The sequence below is a fragment of the Calonectris borealis genome, chromosome 2 (assembly GCF_964195595.1).
Source record: "Calonectris borealis chromosome 2, bCalBor7.hap1.2, whole genome shotgun sequence".
Taxonomy (NCBI): domain Eukaryota; kingdom Metazoa; phylum Chordata; class Aves; order Procellariiformes; family Procellariidae; genus Calonectris; species Calonectris borealis.
The window spans coordinates 125,271,980-125,294,716 of NC_134313.1; the positions used below are offsets into that span (position 1 = coordinate 125,271,980).

The window sequence follows — 22,737 nt, forward strand, 5'->3', positions numbered from 1 at the left end:
GAACGTAACACACCTTTGCTTACATACAATGGGCTCCATCTACTCTTACGTAGGCACCAAAAGCTGTAGCTTCTTTTAAAAGTTGATCTGGGCAAAGGTATGGAAGTATATTAGTAGAGACGCGGGGATACCAGCGTTTTCTCCCACCGACAAGGAATGTAAGCAGGGAAACCTTTGGCTTAAAAAATCCTTCTGATGTGGTAATCTCGTGTGACAATAGGAAAGTAAATAATCTCATAAACTCTTTCTTAATAAGCACCCCTTACAAAACTGAGAACAGCCCCAGGCCTGAGGCGACCCCTGCGCCACCGCCCCTGGGCACAGCCCCCGCGGCCCCCAGCCGCCCCCGGCCTGCCGGCCCGCTCAGCCGCCCTCGGCAGCCGCGCCCGCTCGCCGCCGGGGGGAGCGATGGCGCTCGCTGCAGGAAGTGCCTTTGTCCCGCCGGGGCCTAGGCGGGCCGCTGCCGCCTTCCCCGGCCCGGCCCCTGCAGCTGCCTTCCCCTTCTCCGTCCCCGCCCCTCCGCTTTCGCTTTCCCCCAGCTGGCAGCCGGCGGCGGCGCGGCCATGGAGAATGGCGACGTCTACAACGAGACCACCGAGCCGCAGGCCAAGCCGCCCCGCCGCCCCTTCGGCTGCACCCTGCGGCACCTGTGGGGATGGCGGCTGCTGATCAAAGCGCTGCAAGCGGTGAGTTCCCTCCTCTCCTCAGCCCGGCGGGGAGCGGCGGGCGCGGCGGCGGCGGGTGAGGCGGGGAGCGGGGCCAGGGCGGCCGTTGCCGGCCGACCGAGCGAGCGACCGGCTGACTGGCCGCCCGCCCCCGCGCCTCCACCGGCAGCGGCCGTGTTCCCCTCACCCCCGCGGCCGGCGACGTGCTGGGCCTTGCGCGGAGCGAGCACCCCCTGGCAGAATGGCTGCCTGGAGCGGTGTGGGGGAGAGGCCGAAAGTCTCACCGAGGTGGCCGCGCCCGGGTGCGGCGGCGGGGTGGGAGTAGAGCGGCGGGCGCCGCGCCGCCGGCTGGGCCCGCTCCCGCCGTGTCAGCGACTGTCGCCCGCTTTACAGGTGCCCCTGCTTGCCAAAAGTGCAGCTTTGGTATGGAAACGAGCGTGTCACCGTGACCTTTAGGAGCTTTAGGTCAATCCCCCGCCGCTTAAAAATTAAACTCTTCGCTGGCAAAGCGCAGGCTGGGGGAGATGGCGTACACGGGCTTCAGGGGAATTACTTCAGTCGGTCAGGAAGGGCTCCCCCCAGCAGAAAGCCTGACTTCAGAGGTGGCGGAGGTAAAGCCCGCCTTTGCTGTTGGTCACTAAAGCTGCGCAGACTTGTAACTCGGATGGAAAGCAGACATGGTGTCTTGTAATACCGTCGTCTCTACAGATTCAGATTATTTTATAGTGGGGAAGTAACAGGCTTGTTCCTTTTTCATGTTCCAGCTACATGAGCAGGTGCTGACATCTGATGGTTGCGTATGTTGTGCGGCCAAGGTTCGGTGCTGCAGCCGGCGTGGTTCAGCTTCCTTCTGTCGTTATGCTTTAAAATCAGAGGGAAACCTCACAGGAAACTCAGTATTTTCTTCTGAGGGCCATGTTGGATGAAAAGAGGAGGTAGAAAGAAGCCTTTGGTTGAACCTCAGGGTAGGGCAGTAGAACTGGGAAGGTCTTGCTGGGTCATCAGATCCGGACCTCCCTCTCCTGCCGCCCCTGCAGCCGGTTTGTAAGCTTATCACGCTGCCTGTCCGGCTCATTTCTCCCATGACTCATGGTAGAAGATTGCACCAGAAACGTGCAGTGTTGATGGTGGCCTGTTGTATGAGACAATGTGCATACAGTGATGCAGTGCATCACTTCGTGTTGGGCAGTCCTGTGCCTACCAGGAAATATAAGGCTTGTGTTCTGCTTGCTTTTTGTTACATGTAATGTTATTCCTGAGTGCATTCAGCAGTTGAGTGCCTGATTCAGACTCCTGTTTGTTCTGCCCTCGGCCATGGGCTCTTCCAAAACGTGCCAGTGCGACTGTGCTGATATTAAGTACTGGCAGGGAGGTAGTGAAACCGACAGTGGGAAAGGGCAGCTGACTGTAGATGTGTGTCAGGGTAGACTTTCCAGCCAACAAAGTGGCTTCTTAGTCAGATGTCTCATGCTCACGGGAATTGTAGGTGATTTCCAACCCTTTCTTATTACTTCACCATTGCAGAAAAGAGGACATTTGGTTTTTAAACTGTCTTGCACACAGTCAAAAAAACCTTCAACCATAAACATAAGATTCTTGAGTGCTGGTAAAGGTAACAGTAACGCTGCCAAAAATAATGTTTTCTAAGAGTGTTTAAAAAAAAATCACACCCAAGAGTCCTTTAAATAAATAAATATAATAGGACATAAACTTTTACTTCATCTACTGCAGATTAATAAAGTAAGATATGCTGACTGTTGCTTCCAGACAAGCAGATCATTTATATAAGTAGGTTCACTCTTCAGGTGTTACCCTGGGCTTCAGGGTGAAAGAAAATCTGCCTAGATGGTTTAGCTCTCAAGAAAATGAGGAACTACTGAGCTGCCCCTCTCCACTTGTTATTGATGGCTCAAACAAAAGCAGTAGTGATATGATATTCTGGGCATCGGCTGCTCGGGATTCTCCATGGGATCGGTGTGGAGGAGGCAGATGTAAAAACAAAAAAGAAGGAGCTTTGGCTGCTTCATATAAGCCTGTAGAGGTCTGCACTCATCCGAGGACTAAAGCTGATGGACGAAGGTGGATCTCTGGCAGAACAGTTCGTGGGAAAACTGAATGAAATGTGGAATCTCCTGGCTTGTTTAAAGTGGCTCGTGTATTTATACAGTATCTAATAGTGGGATGTTACTAAAATGCAGATGAATGATAGAGACAATAATCTTCTGGCTAGTAGTAGAAAAAAACTTCTTGCTATGTTATATAGCTGTAACTACATAAACTGAAATTTAATAAGTGAAAGGCTACAAAACTATATAAACTATAACCGAAGGAACTACTCTTTCAGTGGTATTTAAAACTACTCTTTTTTTGTAGTAGGACAACAGAGTAATCCCTTTTGTTCCCCGTAGTGATATCAAGAAGCAGAAGAAACCCAAGCAGAACTCTCTGGCAGCTTAGAAAAGTGCTGCTGATACACTACTTTAATGAAGTTCTTCAAGCCAAAGCTTTTTTAATGATGTACTTTATTTTGTTATTCAGCTTATTAATAAAAAATTGAATATTGACTTGGACAAGTCCCACATAAGACTCCACTTGGTAAATCTCATTTATTTGACACGGAACCCTTTATAGCTACTCGTTGAGTGAGATTTTTTTCTACTTACTTGTACACTCAGCAGAGAGGGTTTTTTCAGTTATTTAGATCATATTATGGTTATCTGGGGTTATAAATTCTTTTAAGGGCAGGTTTATTTCCTTTCTCTTCTGTTGCATCCCAGGTGAAAGTGATAGCATTCAGTTTCCAGATAAAAAGAGCTAGAACTATACATGAAAACATATCTCACACTTTATCTGACCTTATGAAAAATGTGAAATTGAAAGTCATTGGATGCAGCTGTAAGCAAAGCTTTTGAAATGCAAAAAAAAAACTTAAAAATTGGAAATTCAGAGTTCAAAACATTCCTTGGACAGCCATTGTAGTCACTGTTTTAGGTGCGAGGGCTGCTGAGAAGTTTGCCTTGCCAGCCACTGTGGGAGAGAAGGGAAGTATGTGGAGGCCTGATAGCAATACTGCAGTTTCCCAGCTTGGGTTCTTTCCCTTTCTGAGATCCTGTTTACTTTATATGATTGCAGGATATTTAAAATGCTTTGAAGTGCCCTTCTGAGGTCTGGTATAGCAGGGAGAATTTACAGTTCCCACGTGCTAAATTGCTGTTCTTATTTTTACTGTCAGAAAACTGAAACCGAAGGTTGGTGGTTGTTTTCCAAGAAGAAGGTACAGATGAAGCATCTGCCATTGCTGATAACTGAAAAATAACAATTCTGAAGTTTAGAAATTTTTTTTTTTTTTTTTAAAGAAGAACTGTCAACCTCATTATTGCCCATATACCCTTATTAAAAATAGGGTCATCATCCTTATATCAGTCTCAGTTTTATGACCGAGTCTCATTCCTACTAACAGTTTTCTTTTAATTTGGTGAACTCCTTACTACAAGGATCTATAATCCTGTATCAACTTTATGGGATGAAAGAAACTAGCAAGAAGTGGCCAAAATGAGAGAACATTTAAATAAAGCAATATTCTGTCTTGTACAATAAAATAGTAGAAAATCCAGCAGCAGATGTATGGTGACTGTACAGGAATTAACTCATGTTCTTTCCTCAAAAAATACTGTGGCAGGAAGGTGAACATAAGCTTCTGCATAGATTAAACACTGTCCAACATAGCTTAAATGTAGTTCAGAGTTTTGGTTCCGACAAGTACAGCTGAGCTTCTGTCCTTACTGGATCATAAGCACGTGAGCTATTAGCTACATGCACTTTCTCTGAAGTTTATCAAGGGAGGTAATGTTGGCTGTAAACTTCCAGGGAGGTAGCTGACTGTGTCAATGCCACCGATTTCCCCCTCAACCCTGAACCCAAATGCGTTGAAAATTAAGTGCAGTTGTAAGTAGTAAGCAATAGCATTTTTGCTGGTTTTGAGCGGGATGTGTGCTGGCCATGCTGCGCTGGCTGCCTCGTCTGCTTCCAACTGACAATTGCACAAAACCACAAATCAGGAATCTTGACTGTCTAACCAAGAAGCCTGTATTTGGTGGTGTGTGCGCAGCTCACCCGAGTGTAGTTTGTTGACCAACTTTAACAGCAAGTGTAAACTGTGTCACTATATAATTATTTCTGCCTGTAAGAAAATAGCGCAGAATTTTACCGGGTTCGTTGAAGATTGAGGATTTTCCTTACAGCTGTCTTTACTAATGTTCATGTCGGAGACGTCTATTTACTGAAGATATTAGAGACCTGATCCAACTCAAGCATGTTATTTGTTTGCAGCTTCTCTCTCTTCTGGCTGTTATTTGTGAAGAAATTGTGGAGAATTGTATCAATTGTGACGGACTTTACTTCTTTGAATTCACAAGCTGCAGTGCCTTTCTTTTGAGCCTCCTGATCCTGTGTGTGTATTGCACTGATGTATATGAAACATTTGGGGAAGATAAAGTACAGAGAGTGGTAAGGAAATTTTTTTTTTAAAACAAACCATTTCTTGTAAGTGCTTAAAGACCACTGTGGAGTAAAAAGGCTATGCAGAATGAATCTCCTTTTCTTTATTTAAAGGGTAGATTAAAGTAGCTTATAGTTAAAAAAATGAGTCAACTTTGAGAATCCCTTTTATATTGACAACTTTTCCAAAATTGTCATGTTGGTTACCTGCAGGATTTTAGGACTTGTGTGAAAATCTTTCACGCAGACTAATACTACTGTGTAGTCATCGCATATATGTACGTATACGGAACACAGTTTACTGCCAGCATGATATTTGTAACTTGCCTGTTTACCCTATCTGTTTTCCTACTGGGTGTAGCCTACCTCATTTCTGGTAATAATCATACTTGTTACAGTTTATGCTTTTATGTTTCAGAAGATAAAACAGTGGCACAAAGTTGCTCTGTAAAGTCAGTAGGAATATTAATAGTGTCTTATGAGCATCCCTTCCTATTTGTCTTCAGAGCAAACAGTAGGTTTTTTTACGGGAGGGTACAAATAAGGGAGTGTAGTAAGAGATTTGAATGAGCACATTTACTTACAGGTTTCTGGTTTCCTAGATGTTTTACAAAGGGAATAATGCTAGCATGCTTGACCTGAGCCTGAATTTGATTGTGAAAGAAGTTAGATGAAATGAATGAAATACTTAAAGAAGACAAAAACAGGGGAATATGTAATGCAGACTCTTTTAAAGAGTTGATAATGTTGAATGTTGTTTGGAATATAGCTGTAAAATGTATTTTCTGAAGCTCCCATTAGCATCAAAGCATAAATTCACTGGCAGATTAACTCAGCTGCTGTTATGATGCTTGTTCTTTTTCAGGTAGTATATCTACAATTCTATAGCATACGTTTTTTTATATTTGCAGAATCGTTGGACCATGTCAGCCATAGGTGTCTGTTTTCTGATAGCATCAATAGTGCTTGCTGTGACCAGCTCTGAGTCTGCTGTTGAAAAAACTGCATATGTAAGTCTTAAAATTGCATAATTTACTCTGTATTTATCTTGTATGTTAATTTCTCTGCCCTCTAAACCTCACTCAATTTGCAGGGAAGAAACTGGGCAGGGAACAGAATTCAGTGCATCACGATGTTTCAGGAGGAATTAGCTATTTCAGATCTTCCAGAAACTTACCGTAGGAAATCCAAAGAGCAGGCATTCCTCAGGATCGCTGGAAAGTTCTGCGTGCATTTGCAGCTCCCCAGCGTTTGCAGCTTGCTTCTGAGTTCTTCAGACTTCACTACCTTGGCTCCGTATTATTCCCTGTGATCTGTCACTGTTTCGACATTACCCTCTCACAGCTTCCTCAGTTCTCTGATACCCTATCTCTGAAATGCCTACTTTTTTCTTCAATTGTCCTTTCATAATGCCACTCACAAAGTCAGCAAGAAACCATGTCTTTCGCCAGGCGTTATAAAGCATATGTGGAGAATGCTGACTTGCAAAGGCTGCGGTAAGAGCAGCAGTTTCCTCGGTGACAGAAATAGTTAGAAGAGCAACAGGGCATGCATCTCCCAGGAAACACGGAAGAGGCTCAGGGCAAGGCACTGAAGAGGCTTTGGGATGCTGTGGATGTCGTAATTCCTCACTCATTTGGCACTTCTTTTGGATAACCTTGGAATTATGAATATATGAGTTTAAAAGATCAAATTTTTATTTTATTCTTGAATGAGAAAAAATTAGTTAGAAAAGAAAGCAAAATAATTCTGTTCCACAGGCAGCACGAGCTATTAGAGGTATACGCTTTTATATAGTCATCTTCTGTGATGTTGATATATTCAAACCTAATGGTTTGAGTATAAAGTCTTTCAGGTTTTTTTTCTGGTGTTGGAAAAAAATCCCAACTATTGTGATTTAAGACTTACTAGTGTCAAATTGCTTTGGGCCAAACCAGTTGTGTAGAATTTAGGTAAAAGTGAGAATAATGCGTGTCCGTGTTTCCTTGTTTGATAGAAGTCGCTAAAAACAACCTTCTCCTTATTGCTCTCTTGCCGTGACTAATAATGAAGTGTCATTAACAAAATGTCATTTCATCCCCCCTTGCTGACCCAGTAAGGACTTGCTTAGGCTCTGCAGATCTTTTCTCCCTTCACCTTCCATGTTACTCTTCTTCACTTAGTCCCTTTGATCAGCAGCCATCTCTTGGATAAATATTCTGCTATACCACCAATGCCATGCTTCTTTAATAACTAATTTTTGCAATAAAATGAATATACTTTTACTATTAAGGGCTGTTTAGAACATACTGTATGGTTCATGCTTGATTAAGAGAATGAGAACTGTAAAAACTTTTGCATTAAATGTGCTAGAATTATGATTTCTGATCTGTTTCTAATTTAAATGGAACCACCGATTTAAGGAGGACTGGAAACTTAATATACAAGCTTTATTAACGTATGTAAATTGTCCAGCAAATCTCTCCAAACAATGTTAGAATATTGTTAACGTTTGTGCGTTTTAAAATCATACATTCCTTTCACTTTCACAGGCGTTTGGATTTTTTGCAAGTGGTGCATTTTCAGCTGAAGTTATTATAGAGTGTTTTCACAGTCGGAAACAAAACGTCGACGGATGCTCTGAAAATCCTGCCAACACTCGGAGTGCCACAGAAAATCAGCCACTGAATAAACAAAGCTAACTTTCAGAAATTATTTCTTTTTTTTTTGAATGGAGCAAACTAAAATGAACTTTCAGTGCACTGCAGGTAACAACTTCTGTCTCTTCCTTCTAATCAATTTTGTACACATTGCTTATCACAAATTTTTATAGATCCGTAGGTCAAGTAATGGCATCTTGAGCATCATGTTCTAAGGTAACTGGTCCTGCTTAATAACTGGTCCTGCCACCTGTCCAGGTGACATACACTAAAAAAACTTGTGTCTAAATAGAATAACTTAAGGACAACAGTGTGCTGATTTGATTTTGACAGAGATGACTAATAAAGGTTAATGTGCGATGCATAAATTCCGAGCTACACCCTAAAGATAATTTTCTGTATAAATGGACCAGATGCTTCTGTTACGAGTTATAAATTAGTACAGCAGAATTCATTTTTGTACTTACTGGTCGAACTGTGAATGTAAAATGGATACCTAATTGGAGCCTTACAGAAATGCTTATCCTTACGTAAAGGTTTTTGTTTTGTTTTTACTATTCACATGTCTCAGTTCTGTCTGTGGAGATCAGTTTAATGGAATAGCGAGTGTAGGGGTTTTATGGGGAGGGTAATGTAATGGTAAATTAAGGAGACAGTTTTGCACCCCATGATTGTCAAGATTTGGACTTGTACGCCAGAATCTTCTTTCAGATTATTTTGAAAGCTATAAAAGTTGCAGGGAGAAACTTGAAAAGCCAGCTGTGAGAGGAAAAAGATGAAGAATAAATATTTTCACAAAGTAACCCAAAAAGTGGCAGTCTGAACGTCAATGGGAAAAGCATTACAGCAGATTGGTACTATCCTGGTGAATATTACTTGCAAGATTAACACCATATGCAGCTTGTTTATGCATAGTTAATGGTAAGTTTTGCCAGAATGGTTATGGATCCCACCATTTTCTTTGTTTATAAATATGGCACTAGCTTGACACTTATTGCTACTGACTAGGTCAGTTGGTAAACAGGTAAATAAGCACTTGTACCCTTGTAAAAGCGACAGGCTGTAGGACCGCAAGAAACACTACTGATGCAACACGTATCAGACAAGTGACAGACATATCAGACCAGATGTTGATGGCTGTAAAAGAAGTGAAGTGGTGAAAAGGCATTTTTCAGATGTCTGAGGTAGAAGCAAGACTGCTAGACCTCACGTAAGAGAAAAGCCTTCAAAAGTAGGGCAAATTGCTGTAAGCCAGGAGATGTTCCAAAATACCAAAGCAAATGAGAAAAAGCTGATTATGCAAAAACAATTCTTGCTTGAGCGCTCGTGACATTTGCCGTGTCTTCCAGGCATTAACTCCATTTCATCAATACCCTAGTCTGACAGATTTATAGTCCTGTAACCTGTTGTGGCAGCATTGAGACTAAGCCCTCCAGACATTGGCTGAGGAACCTGTATTTGGAAAAGGATGCGGAAGCCGTTGTAAGACTGTAAAAGGTGAAGGTGTTTGTCCAGTGCTGCCACTTTCTGATGAATGTGAGTTTGTGATGTTCTCTCTTAAGCTCTGAGACTTAAGCCTAACACTACACTTTGCTTGGAGGATGTAAAATTTTGACAAGTGGTGTGAAGCATCCAGTTTAAGCTGTAGCTTGGTTTCAGAGCCATGCATAAAATACATGCTTTCTTTCATAGAATTTCCTGCTTTGTGAAGAAGAAATGCTCTTTGGTCTGGCTTTTTTTTTCTTGTATTTATTAGTGTCCATTTGCACTAAAACCTCTCAGTCTAGGTGTACAAGCTTGCTGTAGCTGTCTCTGAAAACTGGGTAGATTAGAGATGTTTTGTTTACAAGCAGTGTTACTGGTGATATGAAACTTGCCTTAATGAGAAATATCTCTGCTATGATTTGCAGTGTCTTACTCTGGGGATTGTGTCCATATCTATGATTAACATTCTAAGGGAGTTTTTATTGCCTGGATTCTACTGAATTTGTTTTCACATCAAAATGTCTGTAGTCTCTAAATCTTGATCTATAATTAAAAGCTGTAAATATAGTGTAAGAGTAACACTGTGCTGCTGATATTTATTAAGCAATGCAGCACCATGATGGGACTTTTATCTTGAAGTAATTTTTCTTGTAATTTTTCTCAGCTTGAAAATATATGAAGAGCGTTCTGGGTTTTAGTTGCTTTTTCTGTAGACTTTTCCCCTCCTAAGTGCTTTGTTATTGGTGTCCATTCCTGAATTGGAGATACTGGTACTGAAAAGGATCTGTAAAGTCATCTCTCTGTGTTGGCCTCCCTATTTATGATATCTACTGCTGATATTTCACAGAGAAACTGAAAGTTTCTTTTTATGAAGTTATTTTTATGAAAAGGTGCTACAAGGAGTTGGTGTCAGGAGAAGGTGGCTCTGACTGAGATCTCCTCACTCCCATGATCTGAGTATTAGGCCTTTTGAAACAAATACTGCCAAGCTTTGCAGAATGGTTTGATGGATTTTTCTGCTACATACATGCTGGCATGGGTTGTTAGAGTGAGGGGGTTTGGGCATGTTTTTCATTTTCATTTTAGCTGTTCCAAGTAGGTCGTTTTTACCCATTCTTTCAGCAACTGACTGATCCACGTATAGATTTGAGGATCAGATTCCATCTCTGACTGAAAGGGATGCAAGCGTTGCTGTCAGCTAATGAAAACGACACACGGTAGTCTTCGGGAAACTGGTTAGTTGTCTTCCCATATGTCACAGGAGCTTACAAATAGGAAGAGTCTTGCTGTTCTTTACAATACGTATTGTTCCATTCCAGACACTGTTTAGCTGGCATTAATCTGTCACATAGTAGTTAAATATTACAAGCAGACAAGTCACATATTGGCTATAGGTTTAAGGCAATTGCTAAATTGTTGTTTCCAAACCAGCTGTTGGCTAACAAAGCAGTTTCTGCATGGTGGTACTATTAATCCTAGGCTTTTAAGTATGAGGTGTTCTTTTTGTTCTGTTTTAAAATAGCTGACAAGCAGGTTTGCTAGTGTGTGTGCAGTTCTCTGCTTCTGCGAGGTCGTTTCCTTGACTGCTTTATCAGCTTCCTAAGATGAAGGGGCAGGTGTGTGTCCCTCCTAGCTCCTCTGCCCTCACAGAGGGTAATGGCTGAGCAGACTGGTATCCTGCAGTCTTGACATGCGCCCTTTGGTGCTTCTGGTGTTAGATCCAGGCTTTGAGCGTCTGTCTTTTAATTAACTGATCCCAGAGGACGGCGTTGGAGCTGGATTAAACCTCTGGTTTTGCAGGAGCTCTGCGCATGTGGCTGGGTGTCTCTTACCCCTCCCGTGCTCTGTCAGCAAAGTGGTCTGCTTGTTTCCCAGCCTGCTTCTGATGAAATGAACCTACTTTATTTAAACCAGCTATTTAAATTGCTTACATTAAGGTGGCTGATTTTGACTTCAGTGGAGTAGGGAATGTTCAGGAGAGTGGTGGGAGCTCTGGCAGAAGCGCTGTTATAAGCAACTGTCTTAAATTTCTTCTTCTGTTTGCAAAGTAACCATCTTGTACAATCTTAAGTGGTAGTAAAACCTGTGCAAAGAAGCAACTGGCCCAGTATGTCTACCTGGGGATTGTCTTTTCCCTTCTTCACCACGGTGCTTGGCAGTGGTGTTGTGAGCCTGCTCAGACACATTAAAAGCTTTCGTCTTTTCCAGTTGAGCCCATCAAGAAACATTCAAAGGCTCTGCACCCACTTTCAGGCTTTGTTTACAGTGCCTTGAGAATCAGTGCAGAGGATTCTCCAGGACATGTGAGGACTTGTTAAGTGGCTGGACTGTGAGTTTCTGCTCTGAAAATCTGCACATGCATTGTGTAGATTGTGAATGTTAATTTTTGTGTTTGACGATTAGCCCACATTAAAATCACAATGCTACCAGTGCCTTTTGGGTTCTAAATATATGAAGGAATTGTGCCTTACTGCTTGCACTCTGTGCTTAAAAATAGCAGGGAATGGTTTTGGTCTGTTACAATCGACTTCTGTGTTTGCACCGTCCAGCTTGAAAAAGCAGTGAGCTATCTCACACAATTCTGAGCTCTGCACACGATGTTTTGGATAATGGCCATCATTGTGATCCTCGTTCAAATTTGTGCAATAAAAATACTAAGCTTTCTACACTGAAGAGAAATAAATACTTTGTGAAATTTTTGACAGGTTGTATGAAATTGTAACGCATCGAGATGCTGGTAGTGCCTTTAAGATGGAAATTCATCTTTGGTTTAGTTCATTGCTGTAAACATAAGCGGTTCTCTAGATACTAAATTGTATGCTGTTCAGAACTGTCTATCACTTTTAATACCTTTGAGAATTTAAGTGACTTTTAATGATTATTAAATCAGGATGGTAATACAGTGGTTTTATATATAAAAAATAAAAAAAAATACAGTTTTGTTGCCAGTGTTGCCTTGAATTTTCACTGAAATAATTTTGAAATGCTTAAATATTTTTTCCATTCTAAACCTGTGGTCTTTTTTAATGTATTAAGCTTTTTTGGTCTTAAGAACTTTCTAAAATATTTTGTAATCATTTTTTAAATAAAATATTAGTAAATAACTTAAGTGTTTCTCATTTCTGCTGCAATGATTTGGTGTCGCTATGTAGTTCTCCCAGAGCCAACCATAGGAAATAACATCATTTTTTGTTCCTGGTTTGGAGGAAAGAGCTTGCATTGTGTTTGCCTGTTCCTGGGGAAGAGGGTCCAACTTGCGAAGCTGGATATTCTCACTGAAAGTTTCCAGGAGGAAAGGTCCGATAAGGTCAGTATTGCCTCTTACCACAGGGTCCAACCAAACTAGTTTGCAACAGCCTTTACACCTACCGTGGTCTATAGGTTACTGTGACAAGCATAATTCAAGAGCTGCTTTCCTATGGTCTTGATTAGTTGGAGCCAAAAAAATAAAGTGGCAGAATTGTTAAAGAAAGGAGCACAAACTAGCAAAAGGTGTTAAAAGCAAATAATTTCTTCCGGTGTAGAAAAATGCAGGTGACCGAGTTACCTGGTTGAGGGAGAGCCGCTGGATCCTTTAAAAATGCTTCTCTGCTTGTCAGTGGTAGAGGGCGAGGAAAAGGAACCTGCATGCTTTCTGGCAGGATAGCTTTTTCATTTCATAATCCTACAGGTTGCTTATTACCCGGTGGTCATCTTGTAAACGAGGAGAATGGCACTTTCTTCATTGTCAGCACTGAAATTGGAATGCCACGGTGTATTTTTCTTTATATCGTAACATTAAAGGTGAAATTGTCTCTTTGATGAAGTTACTAGAGATGAGTGTAGCCATAAGGATTCATAAGGGAAAAAGGTCTCTAATGCTTTTAATTACATTTGAAAACTAGATGCAAGAAAACAATCGAGGTAAAATGTTGTATCCACCACGTTAGTAGTGGATTTACACAGCATGAGAAAATAACTCAGAAGTCGTAAGAAAGATTAATAAAGATTTAATAATTTGGAGCATGACCACACAGTTTAAGCCATGTTATGGCTAGAATCGTGACAACTCCTTTCTCAGGAGCGTAATCCAAGTTAGTTTACTGTAAATTCTCAGAATAGCACAGCAGGGCAGAATATAGGCTGGTAGTCTGCGGCTTTCCTTTGAGAGTGCGCAGGCACCACCTGGTCGCTGCTGCCTGCGCACCCCTCGTTCAAGGCGCGTACGTGTTTCCTTGCTTTCGGGTGGGCTCTCTCCTCCCAGCGAGGAGCACGACCAGCCACCTGCTTCATCACACAGCCTCCTTCGTGCTCTCGTGCCGGAACCACGCAAGGTTAACTACTTGGCTGGGTTTTGGGTTTGACTTCTCTTTGGGTTCAGAATAGCTATTCTTGGCCTGCTAAAGGAAGCACAAGGAAGGCCAGCAATGTTTTTTAAATTCTGTTCGTGCCGTCCGCACAGTGCGGTTGTCTGCACAGGAATCTGCTGAGAAGTTGCAGGAGAGAAGTTTGCCCACAAGAGGGCAAAGATGATCCTGTGATTGAAATGATTTGGTCTGGAGGACTTCGCCATCTTCCCACCTGTATTTTCAGTGGAGTTGAAGCCCCCTTGCCCTCTTTTTTGTCAGTGTGGTTATAAATTGAACTGTGCATTTAAGTGATACTGTTACCAATCCTTTGCTTATTTCTCAAAATATAGCCTGAAGTTTTTTTGGTAATATAATCAGATCGATGTTGTCTCAAGGAGATCCTTTACCTGAGCAGTTTGAGAGGATTTTACTTTTATTCTTTTTGTTTTGTAACCTGTAAAGAGATGTTTTTTAAAATTCCTTTTTATTACAAAGTGAAGCTTCAGCTGCATGACTACATCTGCACCTATAACACTGTACTGCGGCTTTGAAGATTTTTGTGGTCTGTACTACGCTGTGGTTTTCAGTGAAAGGTCTGTGGATCATGGGTGGGAGAACAAAGGAATGGGGAGTACCTGAGCATTTCCTGGGCTCTCGGGAAGTTAAATGAGAGAAGCTTATTATCCAAAAATGCAAATTATGCATGCGGGGAAAAAATCAGGGTCCACAAACAGAAATGTTGGCAAACTTAGCTGTAATGCATGCCAGACAGGGCTTCTTGCAATTCCAGTCCTCTCCAGGCACCCCAGCAAAACTTCTTTGACCAGCCTGCGTACCCTGATCACTCAGTCAGTTTGTTTCTTATGACTTATTATCTCTTGGCTGACTATTAGAACGGGACTGAGAAAATAAAACAGATTGGCTGTTTTGAAGTTGGCAAGTCCTGAGGTGAGAGTCAGGGCTTCAGAAGGAGGCGACAGCACAAGCACATTCTTCTGTAGCATGACTCATGTGCAGCCAGATGAGGACAGCAAATATCCAGCCAGGTATCTGTTGCTAGATGTGCTGCATGAAAGCATGTAGCATTCTGCAGTGCTAAGTTTGGGGTGTACTTCCGAATGCTCTTTTTAGTCCTCACTTGGACTTACCGAAAGCATCATATTGTAAGACAAAAGCAGGACAAGTTTTTTATTACCATATGTCCTACACTTGCTTAGAGAATGGTGGAACATGGCTTAAAATAATGCAAGTCTGTCTGCTCTACAGCCCTCCTTTTAACTACTTCCTTTGCACCAGCTGTCACTCTTCCAAAAATATCAGTGCAGATACAATCCTGAAATCCCTGTTCATGTTGAGCTGTAGGTAAGGAAGGAAGAGTGACTTAATTGTTCTGTGGTCTCTGCACACCACTAACCAGAGAAGTGGAGCTGCTACCTGGTGTGAGCAGCAAGGCATCCTCAGGAAGAAGGGCAGACTCTCATCGCTACACAACACACATTTTCAGTCTCCTATGCCTGTCTGCTCTGTTTCAAAGGCTGCAGATCACTGGTTATTGATACTCACAATGTCAAAGCCCTGCTTCTCATTCCTGTCCCTCAAATCTAAACTAAATCTCCCCATCAGTGCAATTCATAGCAACAAGAGCTTTGGCTAAAGCTCTGCCTACTGGTTTCTCAAAACAGCTGGGATAAAGTGGCTATGGAGGTCTGTCTGAGGGGGTACAATACAGCTCTAGAAACAACTGTCTCGTTAACATAAGCCTGTCTGTTTTCCGCCTCATAGTCCTCTTGCTCAGAAAGGCTTGTTTTATCAATGAACAAATGTTGTACTTGACTTGATACAGTTTTTTAATTGTAAATGCTTGTTTCTGGCAATTGTGCCTCTCGTTTAAGGGTAACAAGGGCATAATTATTCAGCTCTCATGCATCACAAACTGCTGAGCATGAGGTATTAATGGAGTGCTTTACTGCCACCATAGCTTAATAGCTACAGCTGCAACATTGTGCTCTTGTTTGGCTGGGGTTCACGAAAAAGGGGGATGCAGATCATTAAGTTTTATGTTAAGAGTGATTTACAGATGTAGAAATAACAGTAGACTGTGCTAGATGGACAAAGCACTTCTGATTTAAAAGGAGCTATTATACCAGCAGAGCTGTGATTCGTACTCGTGGTGGTACAAAGCCACCAGCACCAGTCCACCTCATACAACCCCCAATAATCTCAATAAAAGAAAGTTGTGTTAGTGTAATTGTGTGTGCTGGCAGGGCTGTATGGGGGGGAAGGGGGGGAATCATACACTACCATCACAGCTGGCTAACAGATGTAATAAAAGAAGCTGCAAATAGATGCTTTTGGCTAGCTACAGGCTTTGAGGTGATATACAACTCCTAGCCTGGTCTCTTCCTATCCACCCAGCTATCACATTAGCTGTGTTAAGTGCTGAGATGCAAGTGCTGGAATTAAGAGGTGGGTGTTGCCGCAGCTCCACATGGGAAAATAAAAGGGGTATCTCCTCAGCCCTACCCTGAGATGTTCCAGCCAGAAGGCCAAGCTCCCCCAGCAGCTGATGGAGGAAGAGGCACGTCTAGAGGGTGAATCAGAGGGGACGGGTAGCTCCTGCACTCTGAGTCACTGCTGCTGTGATTCACTCTTGCCCTTCTCTTTCTTCTTTGAATACGCAAGGGAGAGTGGCTGGGTATTAAGGCTAGTCCCATGACCCACTGTGCTTTTCCCTGGGAGAATGGTATTCACTCTTTCTGGGCTGTAAAAACAGGTGCAGGATGAGTGCTGTCTCTAATTTCCTAGTCTGTCCTTGTATGCCTAAGGGTTAGGTGCCTCTAAGTCTACACCTGTGGGGTTTTTTTCCCAAGGTTTCTAGAGTCTTGCTACAATTCCTTCTATGCCAAGAGGGCTGCTTGCCTGCTGTTGCTCTTCCTGCACAAGTGCAAGCATGTAAGAAAAGAACAAGTGGTTCAGACATACTTAATTTAGCAATGTCTCTACGTTAATGGCTTGGGGATATTTAACCCTGTGGGGAGAAATGCCCCACCACTCTGCTTGGTCTACCACATCATCCACGCACACATCAGCTCCACTTCAAAAGCTGGTGTATTCTTGTTGTCTTTCTGGTAGCCCCTTCATCAGCCACAGAAACACGCAGGTGTTTCCTTCACCACCACACATTACTTTTTTTCTACACATACCCACACATGCAAAGCACAGAGCGCTCTGTTCATTTTCTTCTGTGCTATTCCCTCTTTCCCCCAGGTGCTTGGTTTGCTGCACAGCTGCCTGCCTACCTTTGCGCGGTCCCAGCCTGTGGGCACACCTCTCTGGAGTCACAGGCGAGAGGGGGCTCTGAAGGTGACGTGGCAGTGCCTCTGTGCTCCAGGCAGGGCTGAAATCATTTTAGGGCCAGTCAGAGTAACCCGAGGGTTTTGTAGCACGGAGTGCTGGCACCGGGACACCTGGGCCTTCCTGTGTTACTTCATGCCGCTGGATGAATTTCCTGTCACTGTGAGGAGGGCAGGGCTGCTGCTCTTTTGCTAATGCTTTAGGTTGCGGTTTATTCCTTTCAAATGGGTGCTTTGTGCATTGCTGTTATTCTAGGTCTGTAAACATCTAAGGAGCAATATACGAAATCTACAACATTTTGGGCATTTTGAATTTAACTCAGTTTAAGCCAGGATCCGCAAAAATGCATTTTAATTGAAGTCATTTTATCTACGTCCCAGTCCTTTCTTCTGCTTCAAAAGCTCTGGCCTTCATGGCTGGCTAGTGCTCTGAAGGACATACTCTGCTCAAACACAAGTCTTGCCTGAGAGCCGGTTAGCACTTACCCAGTGACAGAACTGCTTTCGAAAATATTTATCTTATGCGCCTTTCTGTAAAGCTGTAGTTCAGCAATATGCAAAAAAAAGGTGCTGCTGGAGGTCATATCATGGTCAGGAAGCAATATGAAAACATTAACCCAAGTAACAGCGCTGTTCTGAGCTGCTCACTCAGGAAATGTCAGGTAGCCTGACACTACTCTGCGGTGGCCCCTTGATTTTAGCTTCTTCATCTGCACTTTCTTTTCTTGCTCTGCCGTCCTTCCCCCCCCCTCCCCCCAAAAGGCAAGGTCCCTCTCAGCCTCCTTGTTATGAACCCTCCCTATCATACCACTGTCCCCTCAACCACATAACAAGCAGCCACACTATCATGCCTTTGGCTACTCAACACTGGCTTCTTAAAGCCAAGCTTTTACAGCACTAAGCCAGAATAATGCCAAAGATTTGAGTATCTAAATTCTGCCTCCATGTAAAACTGAAAGCTTGTCTTGGCAGCCACCTTACCCTTGCGCAGGAAACTCCTGTGGTGCTGCAACTCTTTTTTTCTTTCTTTTTTGTTCTTTTTTTTTTTTTTTCTTCTCCTAACTTTCAAGCTTCCTACCTGTGTGAAGTGCTGCTTCTGGGCATGGCCAGACAGCTTCAATTTCACCGTCAGAGCAGCTCAAACAGAAGTTTGGCAGAGGGCAAAAAGCAGATAGATTTTTTTGCCAACTGCCCCGAGGCAGAGGGACTGGTCTGCGCAGGTGATGAGAGCTTGTTTGATACTCAATAAATTGGCAAGTCATTAACCCAGTAAACCAGTGCAGATATGAGACAGTAAGAGGATAAAGCTACTTCATCAGTTGTTTATAAATATGAGCTGTTTTTTTTTTTTCCTGGACGCAGGCTTCTGGATGGTGGGAACCCACTGTATGCTAGTCAGTCCCTAGTAATAAACAACGGCACATACTTACCATACTGGCCGTGAGAAACCAGAGTGCTGACCCAGGGGACTAGCTGAGGCTGACGGACTCTGGGCTCCGGGACAGGCAGAATAGAAACAAACTCTGGAGTAGCCAGCTGGGGGTCATCAGTGACCTCTAGAAGGGACAGGCATAGGAAGGAGCAGCCAACAGCACTTACTGCTTTTCCTGTTTTCCAGCTGCTGTCGTGCTGGAAAAAAGTAATCATCCTTCTCCAGGAGAGGAAGACAAGCACCAGTGCAACTTTCCGACCTGCTTCCATGTAGTGGGGTTAAACAAGCCCTGGGACCAGGGACCAAAACCAAGAGCTGCCAGTTTCCAGCAGGATGGCCTCACAAGTGTGCAGCCCTGTGCATCTGCAGAGGGGCGAAAGGTAAGCCAAGCGCATAGCGCCTGCACCTGCACTCCAGCCTGAAAATTGAAATGGCCTAAACAGAAGGGTTGCTTAAGAATACCCTAGAGCTTTGTGGTGAGGGCTCTCTCCTGCCATCTGGGTGTAAACCCCTGCAGGCAGAAAGAACAGGACATGGGCCTCACACAGACCCTTTCTCTGGTACCTGCCCCTCCCCATCTCACACAACCAGCAGCACCTCCTAGATGCCAGCCCAGTGTCAAGCTCATCGGTAGGGCAACGCAATACATAACTCCAGCTTTCCTTGGCTTTCAGGTGGCGCTCAGTCTAAAAGCGGGTCTGTACTTTTGCCCCTAGCCAGAGGGATGGCCAAGGCCACTGGCCAGCACACAGCCTCTCACGCTCAGCAGCAGCGTTTTGCTCCATGCTGTCTCTAGGAACAGTGGAGCCCTGAGCAATTTTAAGTTAAACAGGGCAGAACATGTGGCAACTTGATGCCATGTTCCACAGCCTCTGGGTCAGGTTTAGTGCATCCTCCCACCGCTTTAGCAGAAAATGAAAATCCCAGACACAGGGTATGAAGTGTACATAGCAGGCAAGCAGAAAAGAGACTCTTCTATCACTCCAGGCAGGTCTGCCCTTTAAGTACTGACACAGCTAGAAACTGTTGATACCTGCCAGCATTTCTATTAGTGCATAATGTGCTCACATTAGGTCCTGCTCTCATGAGCTTTCCACTGTTTGCACCTGCTCTTCCTTGTATCCTGCTCCTTTTTGCCCTAGTAAGCTCCTAGTCCTCTTCCCTGGAGCATCACTCAACACCACCACCCCACCACCACCACCACCACCACCCCCCCCACTTCATTAAAAGTTATCATTATGCTATCCCCTCTATACCCCAAAGGTATAGAGGACCAAAGAACCCATTCCTTCGTAATTCACACAATGAAAACAAACACAACCATTTCAGAACAAGAGAAAAAGTGTGCAAGCTGTCACATAATCATCTGCAGTATCTTCATCCAGCACTGTGGACCTCAAGCTTTTCAAAGCCACCCTTCCTCTTTTTTTAAAAGTTTCATTTCCCCTTCTCATCTTCCCAGTTGCTACCTGACAAAAGCATTATTCACTCTCTAACTTATCTCAAGCCCCCAGAGCTCAAACATCAGGGTTCGCTTTTTTTTTTCAGTATGAAATAGTTTGTACTACCTATTTTCTTCTTCAAATATTTACATTTTAATTTTCAGTAAAACTGAACCCTAAACTCTACCTGTGTTGGCTCAAAGGATATACTACACTCATCTTGGAGCCGAAAAGGATGGACAACTTTTGGGTGGGATAGTCAGAGACCAGCTCATGCAAACACAATGGCAGGGGAACAATTTTTTTCTGTGGCTCCTACCTCTTGTCCTCCAGTTACAGGATGTATTCTGACACTCCCCAGAGAGAAAGTCACTGCTATAGTAGAGGAAGGAAAAAAATGAGCAAGACGACAATCTGATTCTCAGAGCCATTACATCATCCACATAGCGAACATGGTTTATTTCTAAAACAGCTGGAATCCCATATTTGACAAAGTTGCAGACAGATGGAGCTTTCAGAACCAGGTTGACACTGAAGGAAACTTAAAACACTTTTGCTGGCAGAGCTACAGTAGTGAGGTGCCAAAGTCCCTGCCAGACAGACCTGTCATTCAAAGACCCCCGGTAGAGCTGGTGATACCAGCGAAACCTGTGCTTTTCTTGGTAGACGTGGTTCACAAGGAGGATTCGGGGGAAGTGAGGAAACTTTGGCAGCAGAGATGTCAGTTTTCCAGCCTGAAAGCATCGCGCATTAAGAGCATCTGGTGGGTCTATGGACCCAGCGCTGTCATAACAGCAAAAGCTGCAGGCATAATTTAGACTGTCGATAGGCACAAAAACCAAAAGGGAACTTGTAATTTACTTCTCTTGATCCAGTATAAACAAGTGCACTTGCAGCAAAACATATTATTTGGACAATCACAGAGCATAGTTCAGAAATTCTTTGGTTGTCAGACCGCATGAAATTCCCCCTAATTTTTTTTTTCCCCACATGGTGACAAGTGACAGAGTGATGTGGGAAGCTGAAAAAAAGACTCTAGTCTAGTGCCAAGAGAGGGGGCACAATTCCAGCAGAGAGTGGAAACAGCCTTTTCTTCAGAGCGAGCAATCTCAGGCTCCAGCCCCAATCCTTAGCAGGTGCTTCTCCCCACTGCCACTGCAGCACTGAGGTCTCAGCTGCATTCACGCTGTGTGCAGCAGAACATTGATTTCCCACAGGATTGCCAAGAGGGGTAAAAGCTTGTAGGAAGGTGCCTGCTATCTATCTGAGGTGATATCTCAGGAGGTGAAGGAGAAACAGAGAATTTTTCTCTTTCCTCTGGGGGAACAGAAGAGGTGGTATCCTTAAATACCTACCATGACAGTCCATAATAAAGTCAGAGTACTGGTTTCCAAAAACTGTAGTTAAGACAGTCTTGGCAGAAGAACTGGTGATCAAGCACCCCTGTTGCAAAAAAATACATACATATATATGTGTGTGTGCGTGTACACATGTGTGTGTGTGTACCTTCTTCGGCAGGTATTTTCACTCAAAGTGCCCAGAATGAAGTCCCTTGTCAAGTATATCCTTTGGACCGGTCCTGTGCTGGCAGGGCAAGGAAGCCTCAACCATCACTGACTCTGCTGACAGTGGATTTCTAGCTGAGAAGGATGTCTGTTATTTTAAGCCAGAGAGCCTTTGAGGCATGCTCAATTCAAATTGTTAAAAAGAAAAAAGTGACCCATTTCTGACCAAACACAAAATATGTCATCTGAAGGTATGGGGCAGAAAAGCAGGCCAAAGTTGGACATTGTAAAGAAATAAAAAATAGTCAATATGAAATTAATAACATTATAACTGCCTGTGTATAGTTTTATTTGAATAATCCTCTATATTAATGTCAAAGCAGTTTATCTTGGAGTGAGTATATGTATCTTCATCCACAAACAGCAGACTTTTGCGCTTTCAAATTTTTTCCTGCTCTATGATGCTGTAAATAGGGCACTTATGAAAAGGAACAGCAAGAAGAATCAGAGAAACTGTGCACTGTGAGGAGGGCGATTTCTACCTTTCGAGGTTATCTGCTCAGTTATTTTAATTTACCTACTCAAAATTTTTGACACTTTAGCAGTTGGCCAATTTCTCTTGTCAAAGAGTTAAAAAAAAAAAAAAAATCAAAGTAAAGATACATATATTAGGATGAGAGAAAAAAATAAGGTGGCAACAAATGGCAATATATGATAACCTGCTATGAGGCACAAAAAGAATTTTCAGAGAGGACCATTAAATTACTTAGTAGTATTGACACAGAATTTCAGACAAATAGAAAAATGCATAGCAGGCCAGAAAATGCTTTTTTCCTCCAGATTGGACCTGGTAAACTGTATAAATCCTACTTTTTGCAGAAACCTGCTGCACCATCATGCATATGTCCTGACAGAAGAGACAAACTTGTAAGTACACGTTCTACTTCACAGCTAGACATGAAAGGGGAAGCACCAAGGAGGAGGGGCCTGCACTTCCCTTTTTCCTGCAAAGAATTTCCAGCTCACCAGAGATGGACTGCAAAAGGAGAGAAAGACAAAAGTGCCAAGAAGGCATTGCCTCAGCCTCAAAGTTACATAGAACTTCATGACAATACCAGGTAGGACAAAATGAACTGTTCTGCCTGTCCAGGCTCTAGGCAGAGTCTCCAAAAGCCTTGATCCCAGCAGAGGCAGAGGAAGGGACAAACCACATGTATGAGAGAGAAAGAAGCACATTGCTCCATTCACAATGGGCTTTCCATAAACACTGTTATACTCCAAAGAGAATAATTTATAGGAAATGCACAGCAATTTTCTACAGAACAGGTCTTACAAATACCCATTTTACAATGAGTATTTGTGAAAAGGAAAAAAAAAGATCCCACAAACAT

At 43.2% G+C, this 22,737-nt stretch overlaps 1 protein-coding gene across 9 annotated transcripts; it reads left to right on the forward strand.

Annotated features, from left to right (window-relative positions):
- The first annotated feature begins 403 nt into the window (after positions 1–403).
- Positions 404–22,726, forward strand: CMTM6 (CKLF like MARVEL transmembrane domain containing 6). 9 transcript variants are annotated; one of them, XR_012672622.1, is made up of 8 exons: positions 457–686; positions 4,995–5,171; positions 6,074–6,172; positions 7,694–7,909; positions 12,493–12,593; positions 12,957–13,038; positions 18,586–18,779; positions 21,360–22,726. XR_012672622.1 is itself a non-coding variant. In XM_075143363.1 (4 exons), the coding sequence occupies exons 1-4, from the start codon at positions 564–566 to the stop codon at positions 7,841–7,843; spliced, it is 549 nt and encodes a 182-aa protein (XP_074999464.1). In that variant the 5' UTR covers positions 404–563; the 3' UTR covers positions 7,844–12,391. The 9 variants fall into 9 exon arrangements, 1 of the variants encoding a protein (XP_074999464.1); XR_012672618.1 differs by having other exon boundaries at positions 12,439–13,038; XR_012672620.1 differs by lacking the exon at positions 12,957–13,038 and having other exon boundaries at positions 12,439–12,593.
- The last annotated feature ends 11 nt before the right edge of the window (positions 22,727–22,737 follow it).

What these genes read in the sequence shown, in the direction of transcription:
- CMTM6 (XM_075143363.1), top strand. Translation starts at nt 564, where the DNA reads ATGGAGAATGGCGACGTCTACAACGAGACCACCGAGCCGCAGGCCAAG. An exon ending in TGATCAAAGCGCTGCAAGCG is followed by an intron (nt 687 to 4,994) that starts GTGAGTTCCCTC and finishes ATTTGTTTGCAG; the next exon opens with CTTCTCTCTCTTCTGGCTGT. An exon ending in AAGATAAAGTACAGAGAGTG is followed by an intron (nt 5,172 to 6,073) that starts GTAAGGAAATTT and finishes TTATATTTGCAG; the next exon opens with AATCGTTGGACCATGTCAGC.